Consider the following 24,481-nt stretch of genomic DNA (forward strand, 5'->3'; position numbering starts at 1 on the left):
GAGTGTGGTTGTGTCAGTATTTGTGTGTGTGTTTCTAAGGCTGTCTATGTGCGTATGTTTGTGTCTCAGCTTTGTAAAGTAAAGCATTAAACACTCTGCAGTGTGTTTTTACTGCGCTGGACAGAGCACTCTAACAGTACATCCTCTCAAGGTTTCACACTCCCGGATCACACTAGAGACTTCTTTCAGTTCTAAAGTTTTTTTGTTTTTGTTTGTTTTTTTTTACAGAGCAAAAAGACACATAAAAAAACCTCAGTAGCAGTGAACATTCAAAAAATGTACTAATACTCATTCCAAGCTTATTTGTACACCATATTAATTCTACGGTCTTGTTATAATACTTAATTAGTTAAGTTGTTGGCCACTTAACTAATTAAGTTGGCAAGTATTATAATAAACTATAGCACATTAAAATAACATTATTTTAAATTCATAACAACATATATGATAGCATGAAGTCGGAAATGAATTTCATGCATAATGGAAAGAATCCTTATGACTGCACACACGACCAAATACTGTCTACTACATTGGTTAGATTGAGATAAACCAAACATTGTGTCGTGGTTTTGATATTTGGTGCATGTTTGTCACATATATTAAAAGTCTCTGATGTTTCATGAGTTTGGATCTACAGTAGATGCGGAAACAAGTGGCAAAAAAGGTTGAAAATTAAGTCATTTAAACTAATTAAGTCAAGCTTCAACGGGCATAACGAGGGCAGGTGTGTTCTCCGGTTTCCTCCCACAGTCCAAACACATGCAGATTGGGCATCAGGTTAATTGGACACTCTAAAGTGAATGGTTGTTGTGCGATAGACTGGCGACCCGACAGAGTGTACCCCACCCTTCACCCTACGTCAGCCGGGATTTGCTTCAGCTCCCATGAGACCCTCATGTGGAGGATAAACCGGTAGAAAATGGACGGATGGATGGAAGACATCAAGTGGAAAAGGGGTTTCAGAGATGAAGTGTCGGGAGATGCTAAAGACTGGGAGATAAGATTTATGATCGCACACCACTTTCTCCCTCTCCCTCTCCCTCTCCCTCTCTCCCTCTCCCTCTCTCTCGCTTTCTCTCTCTCTCTCCCTGGCAAAAACATGAAGAGGGTAGGGGAAGGACAGATGGATACAAGGGCTTGACAAAGAGAGAGTGACACAGGAGAGAGAATAGTGGGACCTTGTTTTTTGTTTCCTCTATCAACATTATTTGTTAGGTTGTTTGTCACAGAGAGCACCTTCCGTCCAGATGCATTAGGCCCTGATGTTCGATGCAAACTAAGAGCTGTTGTGAAATGATGAAACCTGGCAGAGGGAGTGAGGCAGGGTGATGAGAGATTTGTGGGAGTGAGAAGAGGACGCTAGGTTTTTGTATTTAAAGCCTGCAGATCCTGAAGGGATAAGCTCATTTTGTCACGATTGTCCTCACACAGTACAAATGTACCCACAGGCGTTCTGAAACAGTTTTTGGTCTCTGTCGCAGCTATCCATACTGTGTGTGTGTGTGTGTGTGTGTTGGGGGGTTAACTTATATGTTTATTTAAATGGTTTGTACACATTTAAGACAGAAAACAAAGCAAGGAATAAATAAGACGAGGGACAAAGGTTATGGTTATTATTGTTGTGAATCATTATGTTATGACATTTTCCTATGGTTCAAACACAGTATGTCTGTGAGAACATCATGTGACCAGAGAGAGACAAACTAGTAACACAGACCATAATTAAATAATACATATGCGTACAACATGTACATGGTCTTGCTATGATGACAATGTGTGGTTACTTTGGCAGCAATACGTTTTAATTACTTTATAAACAGTCCGGTCCTATTCTGTCATTTGGGGGAAAGAAAAAAAAAAGCATTTCTATCTAAATAATGAAAGAAAAACAACACCACAATGAGCTCTTAATCTGTGTTCCAGGCACTGTCTCCTCTTGGCAGATGTGGTATGAAATAATGAGCAGATTAATATGGTCACATGAACACAAGTAGTATTAGTATTTAGAAAATGACCAAAATTCATTGCAACACAATTAGTATTCACTGTAACACACATTACGTATGCAAATAAGTGGGGGAAACATACATTTTGCCATTTGATCTCAAAGTGTTGACATTTAAAAAAAAAACATTTTCATTTGAGGACTATTTACTTTTCCCCTCTAACTGACATTTCTCACTTGAAGGACCATCAAACAGTTTGGTGAATATTCCAGAGACGAGAAATGAAGGGAAATACTCTGTATAAGACGTGCTGAATAATGTATTTGCTAAAAATAACAGTAAAACCAGCTAAAAAACAGAAACACTCTACTAGAATAGAGGTAGTATTTTTGAAAAATTGTGCTTCCCAACCTCAGTTTCCCTTGAGTTGAGAAATATCTTCATTTTTTTCTTTGTTACGTGCCCACCAGTGAAACACCACCCCTATTTTAGTAATACAAAGCTAAATGCCAAATAGTGAAGTATTCCTTTAAGTACTTGTAAACAAGACAAAGATGACATAATATATTATGTATATGGCTTGTGTGTGTGAGATCCAGGTGTAGTATGTAACTACTACTTGTGTTGTGTGAATATATTATTCTGTCATGTTAAGTAGTTAAGACAAGTGTTTTGTGTGTGTGTGTGTGTACTTGTACATACATATTTGTGAGGGCCAAAAAACTTATGTCACTCCTTAGAAGCACTTTCTCACCTTTAGAAACAAGAAATGACATGAAGATCAGGTGGTATTGTTGTGTCAGTGGCTACAAATAAATCAATATGGGTGCTGATTTGTCAAAAAATGCATGGCTAGTAATGTGGCCACATGAGCATTCAGACGTGTACTTGGATGGATGGATGGATGGATGGATGTTAATACCAAGTGTGAACAGGGTCTTAAATGTCAGTCTTGCTGCAGGTCTCTGCTGGAAATTGTGTTCGGAAAAAGTGGTTGAGCTGTTTCAGTGGCTTCAAGATTGTTCTTTTCTTCTACTGTTTCATTTTCGCTGTTTTCATTTCTTTTTTTCTTTAAAAACTTCTCATTTCACATAATAGCACACTGTCTCTGAACCCTTGAACACCTAAACCTCAAAATGTCCAACTGGACTTTTTTGTTGTTGTTGTTGCTTATTTTAACCATAAAAGGGCCAGAAAATGGGCTGTGAGTAAGTGCTTTTGCCCATTTTCACAGAATACCTGTCAATATGTGGCAGGTATTTACAATTGTTAAAAATAAAATGAAATAAATAAAATAAAGGGAAAGATTTCTTTAAAAAAAACACTGTAGTTGCACATGAACACCACATTTTGTGTGTTCAATTTGATATTTGAACAGCATAAAACACATTTTAAAGTAACATTTGTTTGGCAAAAAAAAAAGATGGAAACAATGTACAGGCATTTTTCCGACTCTCTCCTCTCTGGTGACAAAGACACCGATTCGCTGGCTTCAGCGGGTGAAATTCTGTCGGATTTGACCTGCAACTTCTCAGCTTTCAGAAACATTTTTTTTTTATTGAATTTTGTCAAACCTGTCTAAAACTTCACAGGACTGGAAAAACTAAAATAAATTTCAATACTGAAGTGAGGAATTTAGAGCTGCACATGTCAGAGCGGGGATATTTAACACCAGCTGGCAGAATGTGCTGACTTTGAAAGAGGTCTGCCTCTCAAATATTTGATCTTCCAATGTTCAGAACTACAAAACTTGCTGTGATGTTTAATGCAAGACTTACAGATGCTTTGGTCACAAGCGGAAATTTAGCTGAGCGACGTGGGTGAAATCGTCGATTTTTTTACTCATTGGGTGCAAACAAAGACTGTGCGCTCAATGCAATACAAAGGATAGATGTTTTATCTACATTATTTAATGAGGTGAGAGCGACGCCTTGACTTCTGCAGAACTTCACAGTTATTTTTAAGCAAGAGAGCAGTTTAATGTATTGTTATCATTAGGGATTACATTAATCCCGTGTGCAGGCCACACAGAAAGGAAGTGGAAAGTAGAAAAAGAAGGCCCGAATTCTACTGCTAACGGAGCTTTAAAGCAGGTGTTGTAAGGCTGCTCCATTGCCGTTGATGAGCGTGTAATTTCCCATTAATACCCTGTACATGAATGAATATCCCATAATTTATAAAGAATTGCCTTTGATTCATTCATTTTGGTCCCTAGAGCCATAAATATGCTTGTGAGAAACAATTTTGTGCTGTCAGTTACAGTCAGAAAGGGATTTGTGCAGGACACTTATATTATATTATATTATATTATATTATATTATATTATATTATATTATATTATATTATATTATGTTATATTATATTATATGTCCTGGGAAGCTGGACTGGGAACCTGGACGGGTTCTAACATGGAAACATACTGTACATTTCATATTCAATAATGCTCGACAGTGGTCAACATGCAATGTTAGGGTTAGGGTTAGGGTTTGTGCATCGCTCCCACGCTTAAATATCAACATTTATGGGACAGTGTACGTGCTGCAGAGGCAGTAAACGGGATGGGAGGATTTGATGATGGAATAAGAGGCAGGCAGAAGATGGACAAGACTAATTGATGTGATGTGAAATAAGATGGGTGACAAAGGATTTTTGAGAGATAACATGTACACATTCGGTCAGGTTGGTCCCTTGTGGCACAGAGCTTAGTCGCAGCGGCTCTGATCAACCCTCCGTCTGACCTCGCAATTTCATTGTTCAGTTCCCGTTGCATAATGACAGTAAAAATCCTTTCCTTCCTCCTTCCTTTCTTTTAGTTTTTGGGGGACCAAATATGGTGTTGCGGCATACAGATCCCATGCAGGTGTAGTGGAGCCCACTGCCCCTATTCCAGCTCATTTTCCTCAACTGCTAGACTCTCTGGGTTCTTTCTGCCTGTGTCACAATCTACGGTCATCGGGGACATTAGGGATGTGCATGAGCGCCCGCGTGAAGGTTTGAATGTGACTGACTCACTGCAGACGAGAGAACATCCTTGGCCTGATGTCAGAGGTTTTTTGGAGGAATAACAGTATAACAAAATAATGTTTTGCCAGAGCAGTAGCTACAGAGACAAAGACATCAAGCAACTTATCCTTTTTTTTTTTTAAAAAAAGCTCTGACTTCAGGTGTTGGATTTAATCCCTTCATATTATGTGATTAAACAAGGTTGTCGTCCACACCGTTGATTTTAAGCCACCATTTTTTAAATACATGCTGCATTTAGTTCTCCATGTTTTATAATCAAAAGGGCATGGACATCTCACTTTCTTCTTTTTCCAGATCTTTATGACGATTAACGTTTAACACCTAAACCACAAAATGTCCATCTGGACTGTTTCTTGCTTATTTTAACCATAAAAGGACCAGAAAATGTCCTGCAACTAAATGCTTTTGCCCATTTTTCCAGAATAACTTCCAATACCTGGCAGTTATTTCCAATTTATTGCATGTTAAAATACAATTTTAACAATTTAAACACTGCAGTTGTACACGAACAACAGATTTTGCATGTGAAATTTGAAATTTGAACAGTATTAGACATCATTCTTTGAGTCTCTCAATGTGTAAAAACAGGCCAAAAAAAATCAAAACTATGTACAGGTGTTCCGCTCACTCTCTCCTCTCTGACGACAAAGGCGCTGATTCTCTGGCTTCCTGAAACAGCATGAGTGAAATGACTGCTACAAAGATGAGCAAACAAAAAAATATATATATATATAAGATAAAGAAAAGCAGCATGTTTTCCATGTGTAATAAAAATGTGTCCATGGATATTCTGCAGTGAAGGAGAGCTCTCTCTTCCCAGAGGAAGAGTATGAGTGTGGGTGTATGAGCATAATACCAAAATCATAAAAGATAATTTCACTAAAATGATCTAATCTAATTCAAATGTGCATCACATTGCTAAACTTTAGATGGTGAGATATCTGAGGTACACACAAAGCCAAATTCAGGCATACACACAGGTTTGTATCCTTTAAAGGTCTCACATTGACTTCCATTACACTTGAAAGCCTATAACCAAAACAGTATCCCCAATCTTTACCTTACCACAATTCAAACCTCAGCCCCGAACTTAACCAGAAAGGCCTCAGAAATGAGGATCTGCCTCATTAGGGCCAAGTTTGGGTCTTCATGAGGACCGCTAGTCCTGACAAGGTCAGCGTTTATGCCAGAAAAGACTCTGAATAGGTAACACATATAAGTACACGCACACACACACACACACGCACACACGTCATGCTCCAATGTGGTGAAAGGGCATTCGAGGCTTGGCTCTTGTTGTCTCCTTGAACTTTATCACCAAACAGAGATGCCATTACAGTGTTATCTTGACATACTGTGTGTGTGTGTGTGTGTGTGTATGTATGTGATGCACAATGACATTAAGGCTTTATCTGAGCACATGGTGGTGGGAGCACAATGATTATGGAGCATTACAGCTAAAGGACTGAAAGGTTTGTCATTTGTGTGCCTGTGTGCGTTTGTCTGCAGCAGCAGAGGTTAGCAGTATTGACTGCCACTAGCAGAGCCACTAATGGGTATGCCAGTAAGTACTTTAGAGATGATACAGATATGTGTCTGCCTGTGTGTGTGCGTTTGTTTGTGAGTCCATGCAAGCTTGTCATTGCATTTCTCTCTCTCTCTCTCTCGTCTCTTGTTCTCCCTGAACCACACATGCAGCATTCGTAGTGAGGACATTCATAAGGCATAATGCATCTCCTACTAGCCCCTTACCCCAAACGTAACCATCCCAGCTAAATGCCCAACACTTATCCTGACACTGACCTAAACCCAAACATAAAACCAAGCCTTAACCCTCAAAAAGCCCTTTTAAGGTGCGACAGAACTTGAGGACCAGCCACAATGTCACATAGATGTGGCCTTTTAATGACTCTCATTGAATTCCATTCCTTTCTAACCTCACTTCAGCCTGAAACTCATCCAGTTCTGCCTCAGAACCAGGTTTTGGTCCTCTTGAGGACTACTCGTCCTGACAGAGTCAGAGTTGATGCCAGAAATGAGCAAAGAGTAAAGAGGTGACAAATGCAAGAACTGGGTATACCAACAAACCCCCCTTTAAATCTCCACTGATGTGTGCTACAGCCCTTCTTTTCCGAGGCAAAAACATGACCCGCCCTTCCCTGCTTTGGTTTTTGCTGCTGCCTTTGGTGGTCATTTTTTGGTTAGGCTTGATTAATTAGCTTGGTTAATTATCCTTCTTATACTTCTCTTTGTGTCTGGCGCAGTTATGAAATTATGAGAAAATTATAACCACAACAGAAATGTCATTGCAATTACAGATAAACTTTTATGCACAAGGAACGAGGGGTTAACTCATCACAGGCAGAGTGGCGCGGGTTGGGCTTTTGTGTTGACGAAATGAAGAATTACCTGCCAACCTTTCCTCAATACCTCAATAATAATACAAAGAGCAAGGCCTGTGTAATCAATAGGGAATAAGAAGCGACAACTCGGACAATAATTGCTTTTAAGAATTACAAACAACCTCGTGTTGCTGCATACGCCACATACACAAGAGATCCCACACAACTGCTGTACACGTGTCTCACTACACGCATACAGACAAAATCCAATGACGACACAGACTCACAGACACAACACTATACATTATGCATGACATGGGCGACTGAGGTGAATGGTTTGAAGAGTGGAACAGCGGAGTAATTATGGGAAGAATTCCCTCCACCCATCCATTCCTCCCTTTACCTCAGCTGCTCGTACTGTGGAACATGTTCTGGGCTGTTGCATCCACCGGTAATTCCTGTGCTCCTTTTCCTAATGGGATTGATGCTTTTGCAGATGTATTAGATGTGAAATTGGTATTGTCTTGGATGGGTAATAAAGGAGGATTGAAAGAAGGAGAAAAATAAAGGAGAGACAGAAAAACGCAATAAGATCAGAAATGAAGAATGCAGGCGGACGATACAGTATGTGCATCGATGAAGGACAAATGGGAAACGGTTGTGGATGGGCAACCTGGAAACCGATAAAAGCATGTGATGTTTGAACTGAATCCACAGAGTTTCTGTAAGTACAGTATCTTGCTAACAGCTGACAATAAATCACCTCTCCTCCCTTCCATTTGTTTCTCTTTTTTAAGTTCTTGCGGAGTTCTGTCGTCATCCGTGCAGATACAAATAACAGAACTGGGGAATCAGTTGAACTCTTCATTCCGTGCTCAGTTAATATGCTATTATGCAAGTCCTGCTATGCTTTCTGTCAGCAAGGTAATATTCTCACTTCAATTGTGAAGGTTTTAGAGGTTGTCCCCCCCCTCCACCCCCCATGTTGCTCAGTCCATTCAGTCGTGAACACTTAAGAACAGATCCAGAGCTCTTTTGTATTCTAAGTGCACCGTTAATGCGATCTGTACAGAAATGATCATAACCATATTAAAGAGAGCGTTAGTTGTCCGTTCATCTGGAATGATGTTGGTTTCGTTTGTGTAAACGACCTCTCGTGGTAACGGGGATGAAAGTAGCACAGTAGAGTTATGCCACTTCTGAAATGTCTGTACCTCTCAGTCAATTTTCAGTTTCAGTCAACCATTTCCTGTTCCATTTCACTTTTGCATTATGTTCTTTTGATGGTTCCACCCCAACGTTACACTGAATACAATTACAATGGTGTGGATAGTCTTGCTGACCGCAGCTAGAAAGTGAACATTTTACTGTGATGAAAATTGACAACTTTCTGCTGTAACAAAAGAACACACACACACACACACACACACACACACACACACACACACACACACACACACACACACACATTGTGCGATGATACTGCCACTTGCTTCCCCTGGAAGGTGTAAATATTTGAGGCTAAAATTCTCCCTAAACTAGTATGAGGAGTGTCTACATTCAAATCTTCTTCAAATAGCTTCATGTGTTAGACATTGATGGAAAGCTTAGAGACCACACTTTCAGAATCTGTAAATAACTCAAAATGCCCCTCGGGAGACTTGTTCCTTGTTTTTCCTTGGAAAGATTTGAAGACATTTGTGTGGACATAATGCATTCCCTAGCCCTTTGCCCTAACCTTAACCATCACAACTAAATGCCTAACCCAAACCTAATACTAACCATAATACCAGGTCTTAATCCTTAACAAGCCTGTTAAAGTTGTGCTCTCAAGGTCAAAATGTCCTCACAAAGATAGGTTTTCTTGGCAACTGGTCCACACAGCCTACTTAAGACATGTCTACACACACACAACAACAGAAAATCCACCTTCATAAGTAGAACTCAGCCATTCAGTCCATTTGATATTGATTCTGTGTTGCCTGTCATGTCAGAGAGAGCTGGGCCAGCCTTTTTGAAATTAAATAACTTTTCGAGAACTTTCCTGTCACCAGACCATTGCAGCATTTTTTAAATTACAGATTGACTCAAGAGGATGGCGGTAATTGCATGTCAAAAGCTGGTGCCATGTTTATTAGTGATTAGCCCAGAGCGGGGATATAATTCTGGGACAGATGGTCCTTTGACTGCAGAATTTTGGTTTCATTTTTCATCTCACTTCTTTTTTTTTTTTATTGTTTATGCCACATTCACCATGTTCACCTCACTTTGCTCTCATCTAGTTTTTTTTCCCCTCCTTTTACTCACGGAAACAAAAAAGTAGCACACTCGAACACATGCCTGCCAACTTGTCATTTTAGCTCCTTCTCTCAGTAAAAGGGTCAAGCTCAGGGTCAAACAGCCTCGTTATTGCAGGACCCATCAGGAAATAGAGGTGGAAAATTATTTTATGAGAGTCCAAAGACTGTTATCGGTCTCTAAAGTAACTTAATCTGTTGTCTTACATGTCGCTTTGATTTGATTTCAGGTTGCAGGACCCCATGGCCTTTCGTTTTTCACACAGCATTTATGAAGCATCATGCTCCCAAGGAGTTAAACTTATCTTCTGAAAACAACCATGATTCAATTTAGCCATGGCTTTTTTAGTTTCCAGTAGGTGCTCTGTGGATTTAATGTAATTCCAACCACATTGTATCTGTTTTTGTATAGTGCTAATTATCCCATGTACCAATGTGCTGTTTATCCAGATATACTGTTTTTTTTTTTTTTTACAATACGACCATGTGTGTGCACTCTGCATGTGCATCATTAGCCTCCTACTTGACAAAATATTAACGCAGCTATGCACTTCTCATGAAAGAAAGGCATTTGATTAAAAACAAAAAATAAGAAAACAACGTTTTGGGCATTTTGGGACAGTTTCTATAAGATAAAATACAAATCATCATCTGAAATACTTTTAAACACAATTGGTCAGTAAAGCAAACAAGAATAAATGGTATGAAATTATAACAGTGCCATAGGTTTTAATTTGATGGTCCTTTTTATCCAATTCTTCATCTAAGAGAAGAAGTCACATTCTACAGCTTCAAATATGAAATCATTAAATTCTTAATTATTGTCTGGCTGAGGGTATATCATGCTTTAAAGAACTTTTGAGAGTAGTCTTGTAATAGAATAATGGAGAATCTAGTGATGCTGACGTAAGGACATAATTATTCCTTTGTTAAAAGGTTTCATGTTAAGCTGCAGGCAGCCCACGCTTAACCTGTAAAACACGAGTGCAAAGTCGGGTCAGCAGCGGCGGCTCAGAACCATAGCATACGCTTCAGCCCCCAGAGGCCAGAGCAAATGTGTAATGGAGGACCGTAACATCTGCTGCTCTTCATCACATACAGCTGGTTATTCCCTTCATTGCTCATTCATTCAAACAGCAGCCCTCCCTGCTGTGACACTAACATGACCTCTCCTTTTCCTCTTATCATTGGTTTGTGCTTAATCTTGCCATGTAAAGTTCCTACACCAAAACTTGCTGCCTAAGAGTGTGACTCACAGACCAAAAAATGACATCCTCTACTGCTGCTGCTACGAACGCTCTAACCTGGCTTTTATTTGGCTGAATTTTCTCAACACACCCTCAGGCATAATTCCTGTGAAATAGAACCTGATTTCAGTAAGGATTAGAAAAGTGAAAGGCACTGTTAAATAGCAGTTGACATTTATGAAGGCGAGACACCCTTTTTGACCTGACTCGCAAAACCTCTTCCTTGCAACACAAATGATCGCTTTAAAGTTGGCAAGTAGATCTTCAATTATTCATAGTTTCAACATACATGCAGAGAAAAAGATGATCTTAAGTAAGTTAATTAGTAAGTTAATCTGCGCTCTGCTACTGGTGTTCAAATAAAGTCCAGTCCAATACGACTTTATTTATAAAGCACCTTGAAAACAACAACAGCTGAAACAAGGTGCGGTACATCAGAGATGAATAAAATATAGAAACATACAGCCTAAAAAAACAAACAACAAAACGGACAATAAAACAATAAAATACTGTAGAGAATATGAAAACACAAGTAAACAAGTCGTACAATAAAAACAGGTAGTTAAACAAAAAGCTGAAATGACTTGTTTTTAGACAAAGTTTGTCCTCTTGTGTATGATTGACACACCTGTATCTGGTGTCATAAACAATTGACCTTTGGGGGATTTGTCATATATTGCTGTCAGGGAGAGAGACAGTGGAAGTGACATGGGAGGACAGACTGCATACAGATCAAAAGAGGGAGAGGAGTCATTTTATACCGGTGTCGAAGATTAGTCACCCTGGAGAAACTGAGCAGTCTTACAGTAATGCTCCGGCAGTGTGGTCCACGCACAAACGCACACGCTCGTTTTCCCTCCTCCATCAGGCACGCGCGAGCGTTCTTCCTCCCCGTCTGTCCATCCATCGATCTCCATCTATTTCACTCTCACGCAAACAAACATGCACACAGCCAACCTCTCAGTCCCCCTCCTTGCCAAAGGTAATTACAGTTAGTGTGGGCTCTGACGTTTTAGGGCACGGGTTAATCTTTTAATTCACCTGTGTTCTGCTCCTTGCTGGCCTGTTGTTCTCTGCACTGACATGACCCCCATCAGTTGGGCCACTGAACTAATGCTGGGCATTTTTGTTGTGGCGGCAGCTGTTGTAAAAAAAATGTTTTACAGAGGCCAGTAAAAGGCCGTAATCGAAAGATGATTGTCTGTTCTTTTGGCTCGTATTCTGCTTTACTGATATTGTATCAACAAGAGTAAATAACATTAAACATTTAATGCTGTAACCTCAGTGGGTTTTTTTGCAAATGGGTGCAATCATCAAATTATCTTCTAAGGAAAAGTTGTATGTATGTATGTTTCGTAACAATGTCATTTATCTTTATTTAATTTACAGTCAAGTCCCGTTAATGTAAGGTTATTAAGCAATAGCCTATGAATGCAGAATGGAAGCTTTTTGAGCTGAAAATAGATTCTCGTATTAGTCATATTAATACTTGATGGATATTTAACAGGACTCATAGTTCATGCATACTGAATGTGTTCAAAAAGAAAACAACATTCAGCCGGTCCCATTAAGTGCTGATGAAGTGGCTAGTCAATCAAAATACACAAACATGTACACACAAGTGCACACAATTGTTTACCTTAGACCTATCAAGATAACTTATTCTATTTGTTCCAGCCATTGATCTGCTCATATCTAAATGTCAGGTTGCATATCTTCATATTTACTCAAACTGGCTGTGGAGGTACATTTGCAACTCTGTGTGTGTGTGTATGTGTGAGAGAGAGTGCATGAGGCTATGGCAGCGCTTACAGTGATTTGATCAATAAAATGAAAGGCCAATGTGTCCACAAACTTCTTGTGCTGCTGCTGCCACACACACACACACACACACTATAAAGATGATACATGTGTTTCATGTTGACCTTCTTACCCTTTACCATCGCAGCACATACTATTAAAGACCTTTGCTGTCCTAGTATTATATTATATGTCAGAAAGGACAAAAAAAAAAAGACAGACTCTGCCGTTTTTGTTTTTTTTCCCCCCCTTATTTTCATCAGAAAGTGAATGATGGATCAATATGTGTGTGTTGGGTTGGTGAAGCAGGCCAAGACCTTGTCAAGATGAGGTTTGGTGCCTTATGTTGAGTGTGACAGCTCGTAGCTGGTGCCCGTGCATGTGTATGCATGTGCGAGCGTGACATAGAGTAAGTGACCTTGTCAGACGGGGGTTTGCAGAAACTGTTCTGAAGTGATCACTAAAAGAATGTACGCACATAAATGAATACAGACACACACACACACACACACACACACACACTCACACTCACGTGGCCACAATCTGCATCCCTCAATATCTCTTTTTCTCTCTCCTCGTCCAGCACACAAGCCCAACCTGTATAGACTTTGTTGATCACTGGAGTGTGACCACAGCTAGATCAGGCTAATTAAACAAACAGTAATGGAAGTGATTTAGAGTTATTAGGTTGGGAATGAATTACATAAGCCGTTGACACCCCCTTTGCCTCATGTCATGGTATGGTCCAGTGCATCCAAGACCAAGAATTCAATTCCCTCAAGACATATCTTTTTTTTGCTGTAATGCCATATGAAGTCACACTTTCAGCCTTCTTAGATATTAACTGTGATATCTATCCAATAAATTTACTGTACACGTTATTATTTCAACGTGATCTACAGTGCAGTATAATGTCAAACAAACACCTATTGTGCTGCCCTTTAGGCATTAATTGCCCCTTTTTGTATTTTTCTTTTGGCAGATAATTTGTGAATGTTGATTTATATTTCCAAATGGTAACTGCATAGTTTTGGCATTTTCATTAGTGTAAACTCAGCATTTTTACCGTCACTTCCTGTTAAAACTTATTTATAGTGCTGCCACTTCCTGTTTGGCCTCTTCCTGTTGGGCAGCAAACAAAGCAGCCATGAGACATGCGGTCCAGAAATGTTTGTTCTGGTAAAACATCGTAGAAGCAGTAATGTGAGTTGATGAATTCCATGTTAGATATGTTAAAAGTGACATATTAATCCTGCTCTTTATTTGAAATGTAATGCTAATGCTAATAATCATTACCAACCACTTAGATAAGCATTGATTATTATTATTATTATTATTATTATAAATTGCAATTAGGAAATCTGACATTGGTCTTTCGTAAGTGGTCAAACTTACTTCAACTCTGTCTTCATTGTTGAAGGCTAAGGTTTATCTTGGAGCTCATACACCCTGCATGAGAACACTTTATACCTGTGAATTATTCCTTTATAGTAGAAACCTGCAGAGGATTGGCATTGTATCTGGGAAAAATAGTTTGTCTCTATTCATTTATTTCATCAATTGCAGAATGGTAATCTGAAAATTGATTGGATGTTACAAATCACACCAGCTTGTAGAAATACTCGACAATCATGGTCCTCAAATGGTGTAAATATGTCTCGACATTATGTGGGAGTCAGACTTTCATTAAGAGAACTTTTCTTTCGTTAATTAAAATCCTCATGAGTAGGTATGCTATTAGTCCAATTCAGTGTATGCCCACTTTCAACTGAATATATTCCATCACTTCTCCATTAGTGCAACTTATGTCTGAGTGGACACATCGGCTTTTTCAGTCATTTTCTCATCCACCATTGTTTTCCACCTGACTTCTAGTGGTTTTTAAGACATGATGTCAATTTTAAAATGAGATGTTTTCTGAAAAAAATATAAAAGTAACCCACAGAGACGACCATATATGATAAGATGTTCCTTTTATTAGCGGTCGACTTGGGGCAGAGTCTTAGTGGCTGTTCTTATGTAGTGTCTAAAAATGCATGGTGCCAAAAGGGCTGTTTTGTCCACGGTGCTTGAGGGCCATGTTACAGAAATGCTCGTCATTACTAAGCAGCAGAACCTGGGAGGTTCCGTTCCTATTTTAGTGTGACCACAAACTAGCTGGACCGCTGTCTTTGCTCTGTGTATTGGAAGACGCGCTGAAAACGCTTGCTGCACTCCAAAGCGTTGAGATATTTTCATTTCACTGTGACGGAAAGCTGACACATTGCAACGGATGTGCATTATGACCTTTTCACTCTCTTGTTGTGCACCTGTCTGATACATGTCCACATTGACAACAATGTATTGTGTGCAGACAAAAGACGCTGGTAAACAGTCCCTCGCAGCAGCAGCAGCAGCAGCGAGAAACAACCTGTGACACCTCTCAGATTTTCAAGGAGGAGCTGCCCAGTGTTGTGATGGTTTTCTGCAGGGACCAGGACTTACTTGCAGTCAAAGATTACAGCTTAGCTATCATTCCCTTCTCTCCCACTACCTCTTCTTGGTCTGGGGGCTATCCCTAACCCCTAATTAGTCTGTCCAAGCTCTTGTCTACTGGCAAGATGCTGCTGCCCCCCCAAGTCAAACACTTCAAAGAAGATGGCTGATTCCACCTCAACCCTGTACTCAAAAAGACTCTGGTCTTGGTCCTCAGCTGAAAGAGCCTGCAGCTCTTTTACAGGACAGTAGCATTATGTTTGTTTTGGTGAACCTAATAGATTTAAGGCCTCATTGTGATTTATGTGGTGACTACAGACAATAGTTCACCACAATTTTCATAATTCCCCCTACATTGATGTGGAGGGGGCTTCCTCTTGTACTTCTCCACAAATTCCTGGATCAGTACCAGTACTGTATTCCCCGTCAACTTCATCTGCGATGAACCTTACAGTTGCAGAGTCATCAAAGGATTTGTGCAGGTGACGGAAGGGTGAATAGTAACAGAAGTCTGTAGTGTAGAGGGTGAAGAGGAACAGAGCCACAACTGTTCCCTGTGGGGCTCCCTGCAGCGATGATGTGTTGAAAAGTACACATTTTCTGTTTATTCTTGGTTGTCTGTATTTGCTGTGTGTCAGCCAGTCTTGCGAGCAGAGACGGCCGTGCTGTACACTTCACACAGCTGAGTGAATTATTGTTTATATAGGACAAGCAGGTATCATTGAATCTGTTTTTATGGTGGTGTTTGAGGTGCAGCACATGCATTTCTGTGCCAACATTGTCTGTAGATTTATTTTCTATAAAGAGTGACATAGGGGCACAGTCACTGGCAGACACTCGCGGTGCTCTGAGTGAAACACTGCAAATGAGACAGTCTCCAAAGCAACACTCTCAAACACGCTGGCAGTTATTATCATCACATTTCCATATAGTTTATGCAAGAATAAATCACCTATAAACACACAGAGCATCACAGCACATCTTACCAGCACCAAAACTTCCCAAATTGTGTTGGACGTTTGCAGCTACATCTCTAAACTACCAGAACAGGAACTGTAACCAGGAACCTTTAACAAAATGCAAAAAAAAACAAAAAAAACAATGCTGGTTTTGAGAATATTGAATGTGAAACACACTGACATGCAGCAGTTACAGTGTATCATGGAGAAAACGTCTCCGTTCATAAACAAATAAAGGAGAGAAATGGTCTGAATGAAAATGAAGTGGGGTGACGAAAAAAAGAAACACCTCTCCTTGTTTCAAATAGGAGTGGTAATGTTTTAATGTTTGTTTGTTTTTACCAGATTTCTCAGTCATGCAAATTAAATTCAGGAAAGGAGCCTGTGATTAGGTAAGCGGGAGAGGGGGCATGTACGAGAGAGGGTGTTAAGGCGAAACACGGCTCACTAATTGAAGAAAGGGACTTCTTACCAGGGAATAAGTGAAACTGAGTGGCGTTAAGTTTTTAAAAGCCTTTGAAGACGCCGAGAAGAAAATGTCATTAGCACCAGCATACAGATAAAAGCAGAGGAAGACTGTCAGATTTCTGCTGATAAACAAGTATGAAAAGCTTCACACAGAAACCGTGTAATTAGCAGGTTGTTCTTAGATTCAATTAAGTCCAATTGTGATTGTGCTTTGTTTAGTATATCCTCTGTGAGGTTGTCAAAGTAATTAAAGTCGTTTTAAATCTATATAGAAAAATATCCATCCATCCATCCATCTTCTACCGCTTTATCCTCCACATGAGGGTCGCAGGGGGCACTGGTAGAAACATGTCAAAAGTATATCCCATCACCGCTCAACATGTCAACATATCAACAATATGAAGCATCAGCTCTGAATCCAGAGACAAGCTGTGCACATTGTGTAGAGGCGTGTAGAAAATACACTTCATTTTATTAAAGCAGCTCATTTGACTCAGTGGCTCATCGTTTTTCAGCAGCACAACAGATGAACCGAAAAAGACTAGAAAGGCTGTAAACTTCAACAACTGGAGATCCAGTAAAGACATGTAAATATAAGAGTATCTATTTATATATATATATATATATATATATATATATATATATATATATATAAATAGATACATATACATTTCCTGTGCATGTTTAAGTGTGAAGTTTGGAGGGCGGGCTGTGGGCTATTTACTTGATTTGATCACAAATAGTGCGTGAAATTTTCAATTTGTAACACATGATTCAAAAGTGACTTCCACTGTTTTGAATGATGAAAGAATATTTTCTGTTAATATGCATGGGAGGGACCTTTTTTTTTTTTTTTTTCTCTAATCAAAATTGTGAGGAACCTTTTGGCTTTTTGGTCGTATTTTCTTTTAAAATAAGAAACCAGGTTTATTTCACAGTGGGGATAAGGTTGTGGGGTTAAGCCAGGTCTTGGTATGAGCAGCAGTCCTTGACTGTCATGTAAGCCAACAGCAGCCATTTTGCCAGAATCAATCATTTTCTTTCAGGAGTGCCAGGGAGACAGAGATTATTCCAGCATCAAAACAGTGTTTGTGTGATGACCAGGGAGTTTGCACTGAGGTATGATGTCGCAGATCAATCTCAGGTTTCTCTGTGCGCTCTCAAACTCTTTTCTTTTCTTTTTTGATATAAACAGAGTGATTCGATTTGTCTCTGATACACATACCTGGTGTTTGTGTGATCCTCTGGCGTCAAAGAGTGAGAAGTGTGCAGAGATAAAAGTGTGGCGTCGGTCAGCGAGGGCAGAAAGATCTCTGTGGTACCACTGGAGAAACGACGCCCATGGTGACTCCTACACACCTGCAATGTTGGCAGTGGCTTTTTAACCAGGCTGTTGTTTCTCACACAGGCGCACAAACAAAACAATTTCTGCTGTGAGAGAGAGGGAGGGAACGAGAGAGCATTAAAAAAGTCAACGTGTTGAGTCGTTCCGACCCCCAAGGAGTCATGTCCAGTGTCAGGAGTCTGCCCTTTCACTAATTAGCTTGAAACATCTGTCCGGGCGGCTGCCAGAGGGTGGTCATAATGGGGGAAGAGAACAGAGACTCGCATCCACTGGCATTTGTATACCATCAAACACACATCAACGTACTATTATTATTATTATTATCATTATTAACATTATTATTATCTTCACCAGTGTTTGAGAACATTTTCTAGGAATGTAGGTTATGGCCTGGGGAAGATATGGTCAGATTTTGGTGTCGCATTGATGTGGAGAGGGTTCATCTCTCCAGTGGTTTTAGCTCTCTGAGTGCTTTTTCTAATGTACATTTGTTGTATACATCAAAGTGCACTCAATAGTCTCTTTTTTGCATTTGTATATTTGGAAAAAAAAACAAAAAACATTTACCCAGAATTCCATGTGCATATTTACGAACCTCTTTATGAGTACTGAGGGATGGGATGATGGAGGCCAGGCAAATTCTCTGTTCTCTCTTGTTCTTCTCCCTCTCTCTCTCTCTCTTTTTACGGCTTGTTGTTTCTGTTTTTGCAGTGCCATAGTGCAGCGAGGGTGCAAGAAGATGAATAGCCTCTCATATCTTCGAAATCCTAATTGTTTATTTTTCAGCTGCGTAACATGAAAGCAGAGTGAGTGTCGGCAAACGCGGCGAGGCTGCTGAGAGACGAGGAGAAATGAGATTAGCGTGTTCTGCGTTGTCCTCAGTGTTTAACTCTGTCAGTGCTTCAGCCATGTTTCCCCCGTTGACGGAATATTTTATGGAGGCCGTCAGTGTTGCAATGATGAAGTTTTATGGCGACTGTGGAGCAGATTAAACCACTATTAGCCATGCTCCGTCACCCTCTCCAGCTGTTGCCTTTTGTTTACGGCCGAAAAGTGTTTTACGGCACGCTGCGCTATAGTCACCTAGACAATTACTGTACAGCTAATGATATACGAGCACTGTATATTTTACACCAGGAGCGCACTGGGAGACGGGGGGGTGGGAGACGGAAGGTGGGCAGTCATCGTGAGAAGTGAGTACAGGAGGGCAGAGTTATGGGATAAGACGTGAGGCCGGAGCAATGAAGCAAGACTAATTCCTGTATCATAAGTAACTTATACAAATGCAGAGTTATGTTGGGGCCATGCGGTTGGTGTAGTGGTTAGCACTCTTGCCTTTGCAGCAAGAAGGGCCTTTCTGCATGGAGTTTGCATGTTCTCCCCGTGTGTGCGTGGGTTTTCTCCTGGTTCTCCGGCCTCCTCCCACAGTCCAAACACATGCAATATGGGGATTAGGTAAATTGGACTCTAAATTGACTGTGAGTGCGAGTGTGGGCTGTTGTTTGTATGTGTATGTGGCCCTGTGATGGACTAGCGAACTATCCAGGGTGTACCTCGCCTATCGCCCTATGTCAGCTGAGATTGGCACAGCGACCCTCGCGTGGAGAATAAAGCGGTAGAAGATGGATGGATGGAGTTATGTTACTTTAAAACAAGAGTTTTTGGTGAAAGGGTTAGGTTAATGAATAGGAACACGATCGAGATGATGGACAAGAAAAGAACAGATGAGATCATAAATGTCATAAGATCTATTTATCTGTGCCACACCATATCTTTTTTGTTAACTGAATGTATTTTTTCCTCATCCTTCCTTCCATCCATCCATGTAGTGTTTCATCTGCAGTCTGACCCTTACATGACACATAGTGGGCTATCACTTCCCATGTGTGTTAGAGACAGTTCTCTATAGTTCAAGTAGCTGTTCTCATAATGCGTTTTACCCATTTATCTACAGTACGTTGGTCAAAGGAAAACACGAGGAGAAGATGTAAGCAACTTGAACAAACAGACGTCAACATCATGTCCATCACACAATAACGGCTCTTGGACACTGACAGAGTTCAGTGATCACAGGAGAAAAGAGCCACTTGAGAGTGTGAGTTAAAACACGGCATCTGTTGCCACACAAAGGGACATTATCACATAAATCCACTGTACTATATGTGCAGAGGCACTGTGGTGCTGCCCAAAGTTCTAAATGTGTTTGCCCTGTGTGGACAATTGCTCTTTCAGTGCAGCCCCCCTTTCTAAGTGCCCTTACTCTGATGTTTAACAACTGTGTGGTTAGTGGGTGAGAGTTGACACATAAATACTTAAAATGACTCGTTAAAAATGAATGAAAAAGGGGGATTCTCTCTCCTTTTCCTGTGCTGGAAAACATTGTGTGTGTGTGTGTGTGAGAGGCTGAGCTTAACAGACAGAGGGACCTGTTTCGAACCATGTGTAAATCTGTGCAAAGCGGCACAAAGCGTCTTTGTTAGGTTCAGACTGACCCACTTGTCACCTCTTGTCCACTGTGCGCATTGCAAATGAACTAACCCTAACCCGGCGACACCGTGTAGCTTTTTGCTGGATGTGCCGTCGCTGTAGTAACTGTGTGAAACTGTGTCTGTTCTGACGCTGCAGTCTTGGCCATGTCTCCCTTGAAAAAGAGAATTTACCTTACCTTTTCTTACCTGGTTAAATTAAGGATATACTATATCCACATCAGTACATCAGTGGGACAAGTCGTGTGAGGAGTCGACAAGTGGAGTTGGGTACCCGTTTGGTGCTGGGGTTAGAGGTTCCGAGTGTAGCAGTGGGCGAGTAAGGCAGGGGAATGGACCTGAGGGTGGAGGTGAGCTTTGGTGGAGGGGTTTTGGATGAGGGGATGGGGCTTTCTGTTGTGCACTTAAAATTACCTGAGAATTCACGGTATTAGCCTATGTTTTGTTTTGTTTAAATGTCTTTGAGAAGGCATGTTGATTCTTTTTTTTTTTACTATACATATTGACTGTTAATGTTACAGAGAATTTTGATAAAAGTTGCTAATGCTCTGACGTCGTCAAACAACTTTATTGACAGATAAATCGATGTATATAGAATATATACATATATAGATATATCAAATTTTTATAAACTGATCTCTGTTGCTCTCAAATGTGCAGGGTCGGACTTTGGCAGTTTGAGTTTCTGACTATGTTCCAATGCAGAGGTTCATGGTGAAAAAGGCACAAATCTGTTCTTTTCAACCTCTTGTATTGAGGTAGAAAATGTTGCATAGTGGTGCTTTAAAGCTAGACGAGGTGCATTATTGGTGTCAGGACGAAGTTTAAAGCAATTGACCAAAAATCTGGTCTGCAGAAAGTAATTGTGGCGTATGCCTACAGAGGTAGGTGCACATGTGTTTGCTATGCGCACACACAGAGTAGATGTCCTACTCAAATGAACTTCTTGATATAAATATTTTTTTCTTAATACCAGGCTATCTGCTTTTATAATAATTTAATAGGTGAGATGGCTCGCTGACTGACCCGAAACACGCTCTTGATTAATAATTAGACAAATTGCTACCTTTTGGAAGGTTGTGTCTGCCGCAGCGACGTGTTTTTTTATCTTTATTTTTCCCCAGAGTTCGGTGCATTTGGACACACTCGATGTATGCACTTCAGCGTTTGATCAGGTGCTTACATCATTAAAATGGAGCCTAAAGGCAGAGAGCAAATTTCTACTCAAGTCTGTCTAAGGAGAAAACCGATGTTGACTTTCAAGTTTGTGTTTAGGCGGAAGTCTGCGGCTATTTCGTCACAGACATGCAAGTTAAGCCATTGCTGCATGTGTTTGATAAGTGTTTTGGCAGCTACCTTAAGCACCTTTTCATACAAGTTTTCTCACTTTCTCACTCAACTCGCTCATGCCAAGCTGCACACTTTGCACATTACCATAATGTTCTTTTCCATAATATTCACACTTTAGAAGCCATGAACCACATTATCCAAGACAGAAAATGTATAATAACATTTATTCTTTAAAAACGTTGATAATAAACAGCTTGTCTCCCAAATACTTTTTAATCTTTCATCCTGTCATTTATTGAAACCTTACGATATTTCTACCGAATTAATTGCATTTTTTTTTTTTCTTAAATAAATAAATTGAATTATTCTAATCCTGTTTTGTTTGTGTGTTGCAGGTGGTGGAGACCAACCTGGTGGCCTTCGATTGTCACTGGATCCTGATTAATGAGGTGAGGGAGTGGAAATGATTTATGGATCCTGTACTGGGTGTTCCTTCAGTTCACCTTATTGTTTCAATTATCCTGGGGATATTTATGGTTTTAGATATGGAAGAACCTCTAATCTCTTCACTGTCCAGGATGTTCGAAGGACATGGAAGAGCTTAGAATTTGTTTGACTCCCGTCTAATAACACACACACACAACTCAATGACGGAGGACAATTTTTACGTTCCGCAGAGAAAAAAAAAAAACATTACAGTAAAGGTCTCCGCATTCCGAATGCACTTCATACTAACGATGTGTTCTCAGAAATGACAAAGGTGAACTTGAAATGAGCATAAACACACAAACGATCAGCCACAACATTAAAGGAGGTCACAGATTTGAATGGTATGACAGAATCAGTTAATGTTGATCCACCAGCAGTAGGATTTAAACGTTGTTTGGAGTTTCATTTATTTTTTAAGCAGTGCCGTGGCTTCACCGACTCAGAAAATAAACAGAATAGTCATGTGACCACTGTCGTCCCTTCTCCTCAGAGTGTAATGTTTGTCCTGTGTCATCCATGCTCACAGTCCCCGATCACAATCACTGTAACTAGAAGAGCAGCGTCATTAAACTTCAATTCCGTATCGATTTCAAATAGGACAACAACTTTCATCTCCATGAAAAATGCCCTTTTTTTTTTAGATCTGCTGCATATGTGTATGTTTAGATGTGTGTGTGTTTGTGTACACTGACGACTAATGCAGTGTGTCTTTGTAGCCCCGGGGATTGCGCGCAGCTGGGAGGGCACAGCAGGGGTTTCCAGCCACCACACAGCCACACACACACATACTAACTAGTCTGTAAACACAACCATGTATACAAGCAGATGTTTTGTGGTAGCAGCAAAAAAACAACAAAAAAAAAACATTTATTTGAGAAACAATTGGGAACAGAATCTGGTAAACAATAGCAACTAGTGAAGTTGCCTTTGTTTTTCCTCTGTCAGTTTCATTTCCAAGCCATACCCTTTTATTATAATAGTGCAGATACTGTAAATGCTGCTCAGTAACAAAAGCATTTCAGTGTGAAACAAACATCTGTGGCCTGCTGTGACATTTACAGATATACAAAAAAGTGTTCTAGAGGAGTTGTTAGATACCATATCCATAAAATCCATAAAATCCATAAAAATATTCATAGATTTTTTTGAACGTGAGTCTTTGCAGTCGTGAGTTCGCCCTCCCCCTGTCCAGAAAAACACACGAGAGGTGAAATGAAGTGCGAAACAGTTTCATGTCTACAGGTCGTCTGCTGAACTTTTATAGTAGCAATCATTTTTGATTGCTATTTTTGATCCGCCCTCATTTTTGATTGGCTCCGGTGACTGTAGCTGCTGGAAATCAGATCAAGGTCTGTGATGTGTCCTGAAAGGGCTGCATTTTTTTTTTTTTGAATACACTTAAGGGTTGCGCTGATAAATGATGTTGTCATGCATTTAGATAAAAAGCACTCGCATGAAACCGTGGAAATTCGCCACTATAGAATTATTGTAATTGTGAATGGGGACAATCGCTGTTGAGGTATATGTGCGACTTAAAGCTGTCTAGCCCCACAGATGCAGTTGTTGTTTTTTTTTAAATATTGGTCTAATGCAGAGAGTCTGCATTAGACCAATAAATGAATCGGCAACTATTTTGACTTCTTTCATGATTAAAACAAGATTTCTGATTTTTCAGCTGGTTTCTTTGCTCCATATAACAAAGAAATCTTTAAAAACTGATTCATTTTGGTTTGTGGACAAAACAAGACATTCGAGAACATTATCATCTCCATCATTTGACACCGTCTTCTAGTCTTTTTGTTTGATTGTAGTCTGTGAAGACTGAACAAATTCATATTGCTGTGACGGCAGCAACAAAAAATAGTTTATCACTGGACTTAAATAGTTTCAGTGTTCCCCACAAATATGCAATACAAGAGAACGTATTTGTCCCTCACCAAAATGTCAAGTGATTTTTCCAACATTAACCAACCCAGTTTAAAGCTGATTTTGTGGGCGATAATCGTGACATAATCTCCCCCGCAGCTGCCGATCACATGCAGAGCTGATTGCAACCTGATTAATTAGACAAACAATGATGTAGTATATAGTGTGCAACGCAATAATTATAAGTTCCCAACGAAAGATTGCTTTTGATTTCCTTTGTTACAGTTTTCAAAGTCACCATGAATGATTGCAGAGTCAGGGTCATTTTGACTCGCACACTTGGTTCTGAAGTCTGTCTCAATACATCAAGGTAGAGGTTTTTTTTCATATTTGATCAAAAATGTCAGCCTCTGTTATGAAAACTTGTCAGTTTTTTTTTTTTTTTTT

The 24,481-nt window shown here is 40.0% G+C and overlaps 1 protein-coding gene across 5 annotated transcripts in view; it reads left to right on the forward strand.

The window, feature by feature from the left end:
- Positions 1-24,481, forward strand: part of grid2 (glutamate receptor, ionotropic, delta 2) — a 370,055-nt gene that overhangs the window by 211,172 nt on the left and 134,402 nt on the right. For all 5 annotated transcript variants that reach the window (XM_058636042.1, XM_058636038.1, XM_058636039.1 and 2 more), the window contains exon 5: positions 22,075-22,128. In XM_058636042.1, coding sequence (XP_058492025.1) covers positions 22,075-22,128 — 54 coding nt within the window. The remainder of the gene's footprint in view (positions 1-22,074; positions 22,129-24,481) is intronic.

The sequence above is a fragment of the Solea solea genome, chromosome 8, assembly GCF_958295425.1.
Source record: "Solea solea chromosome 8, fSolSol10.1, whole genome shotgun sequence".
Lineage (NCBI taxonomy): Eukaryota > Metazoa > Chordata > Actinopteri > Pleuronectiformes > Soleidae > Solea > Solea solea.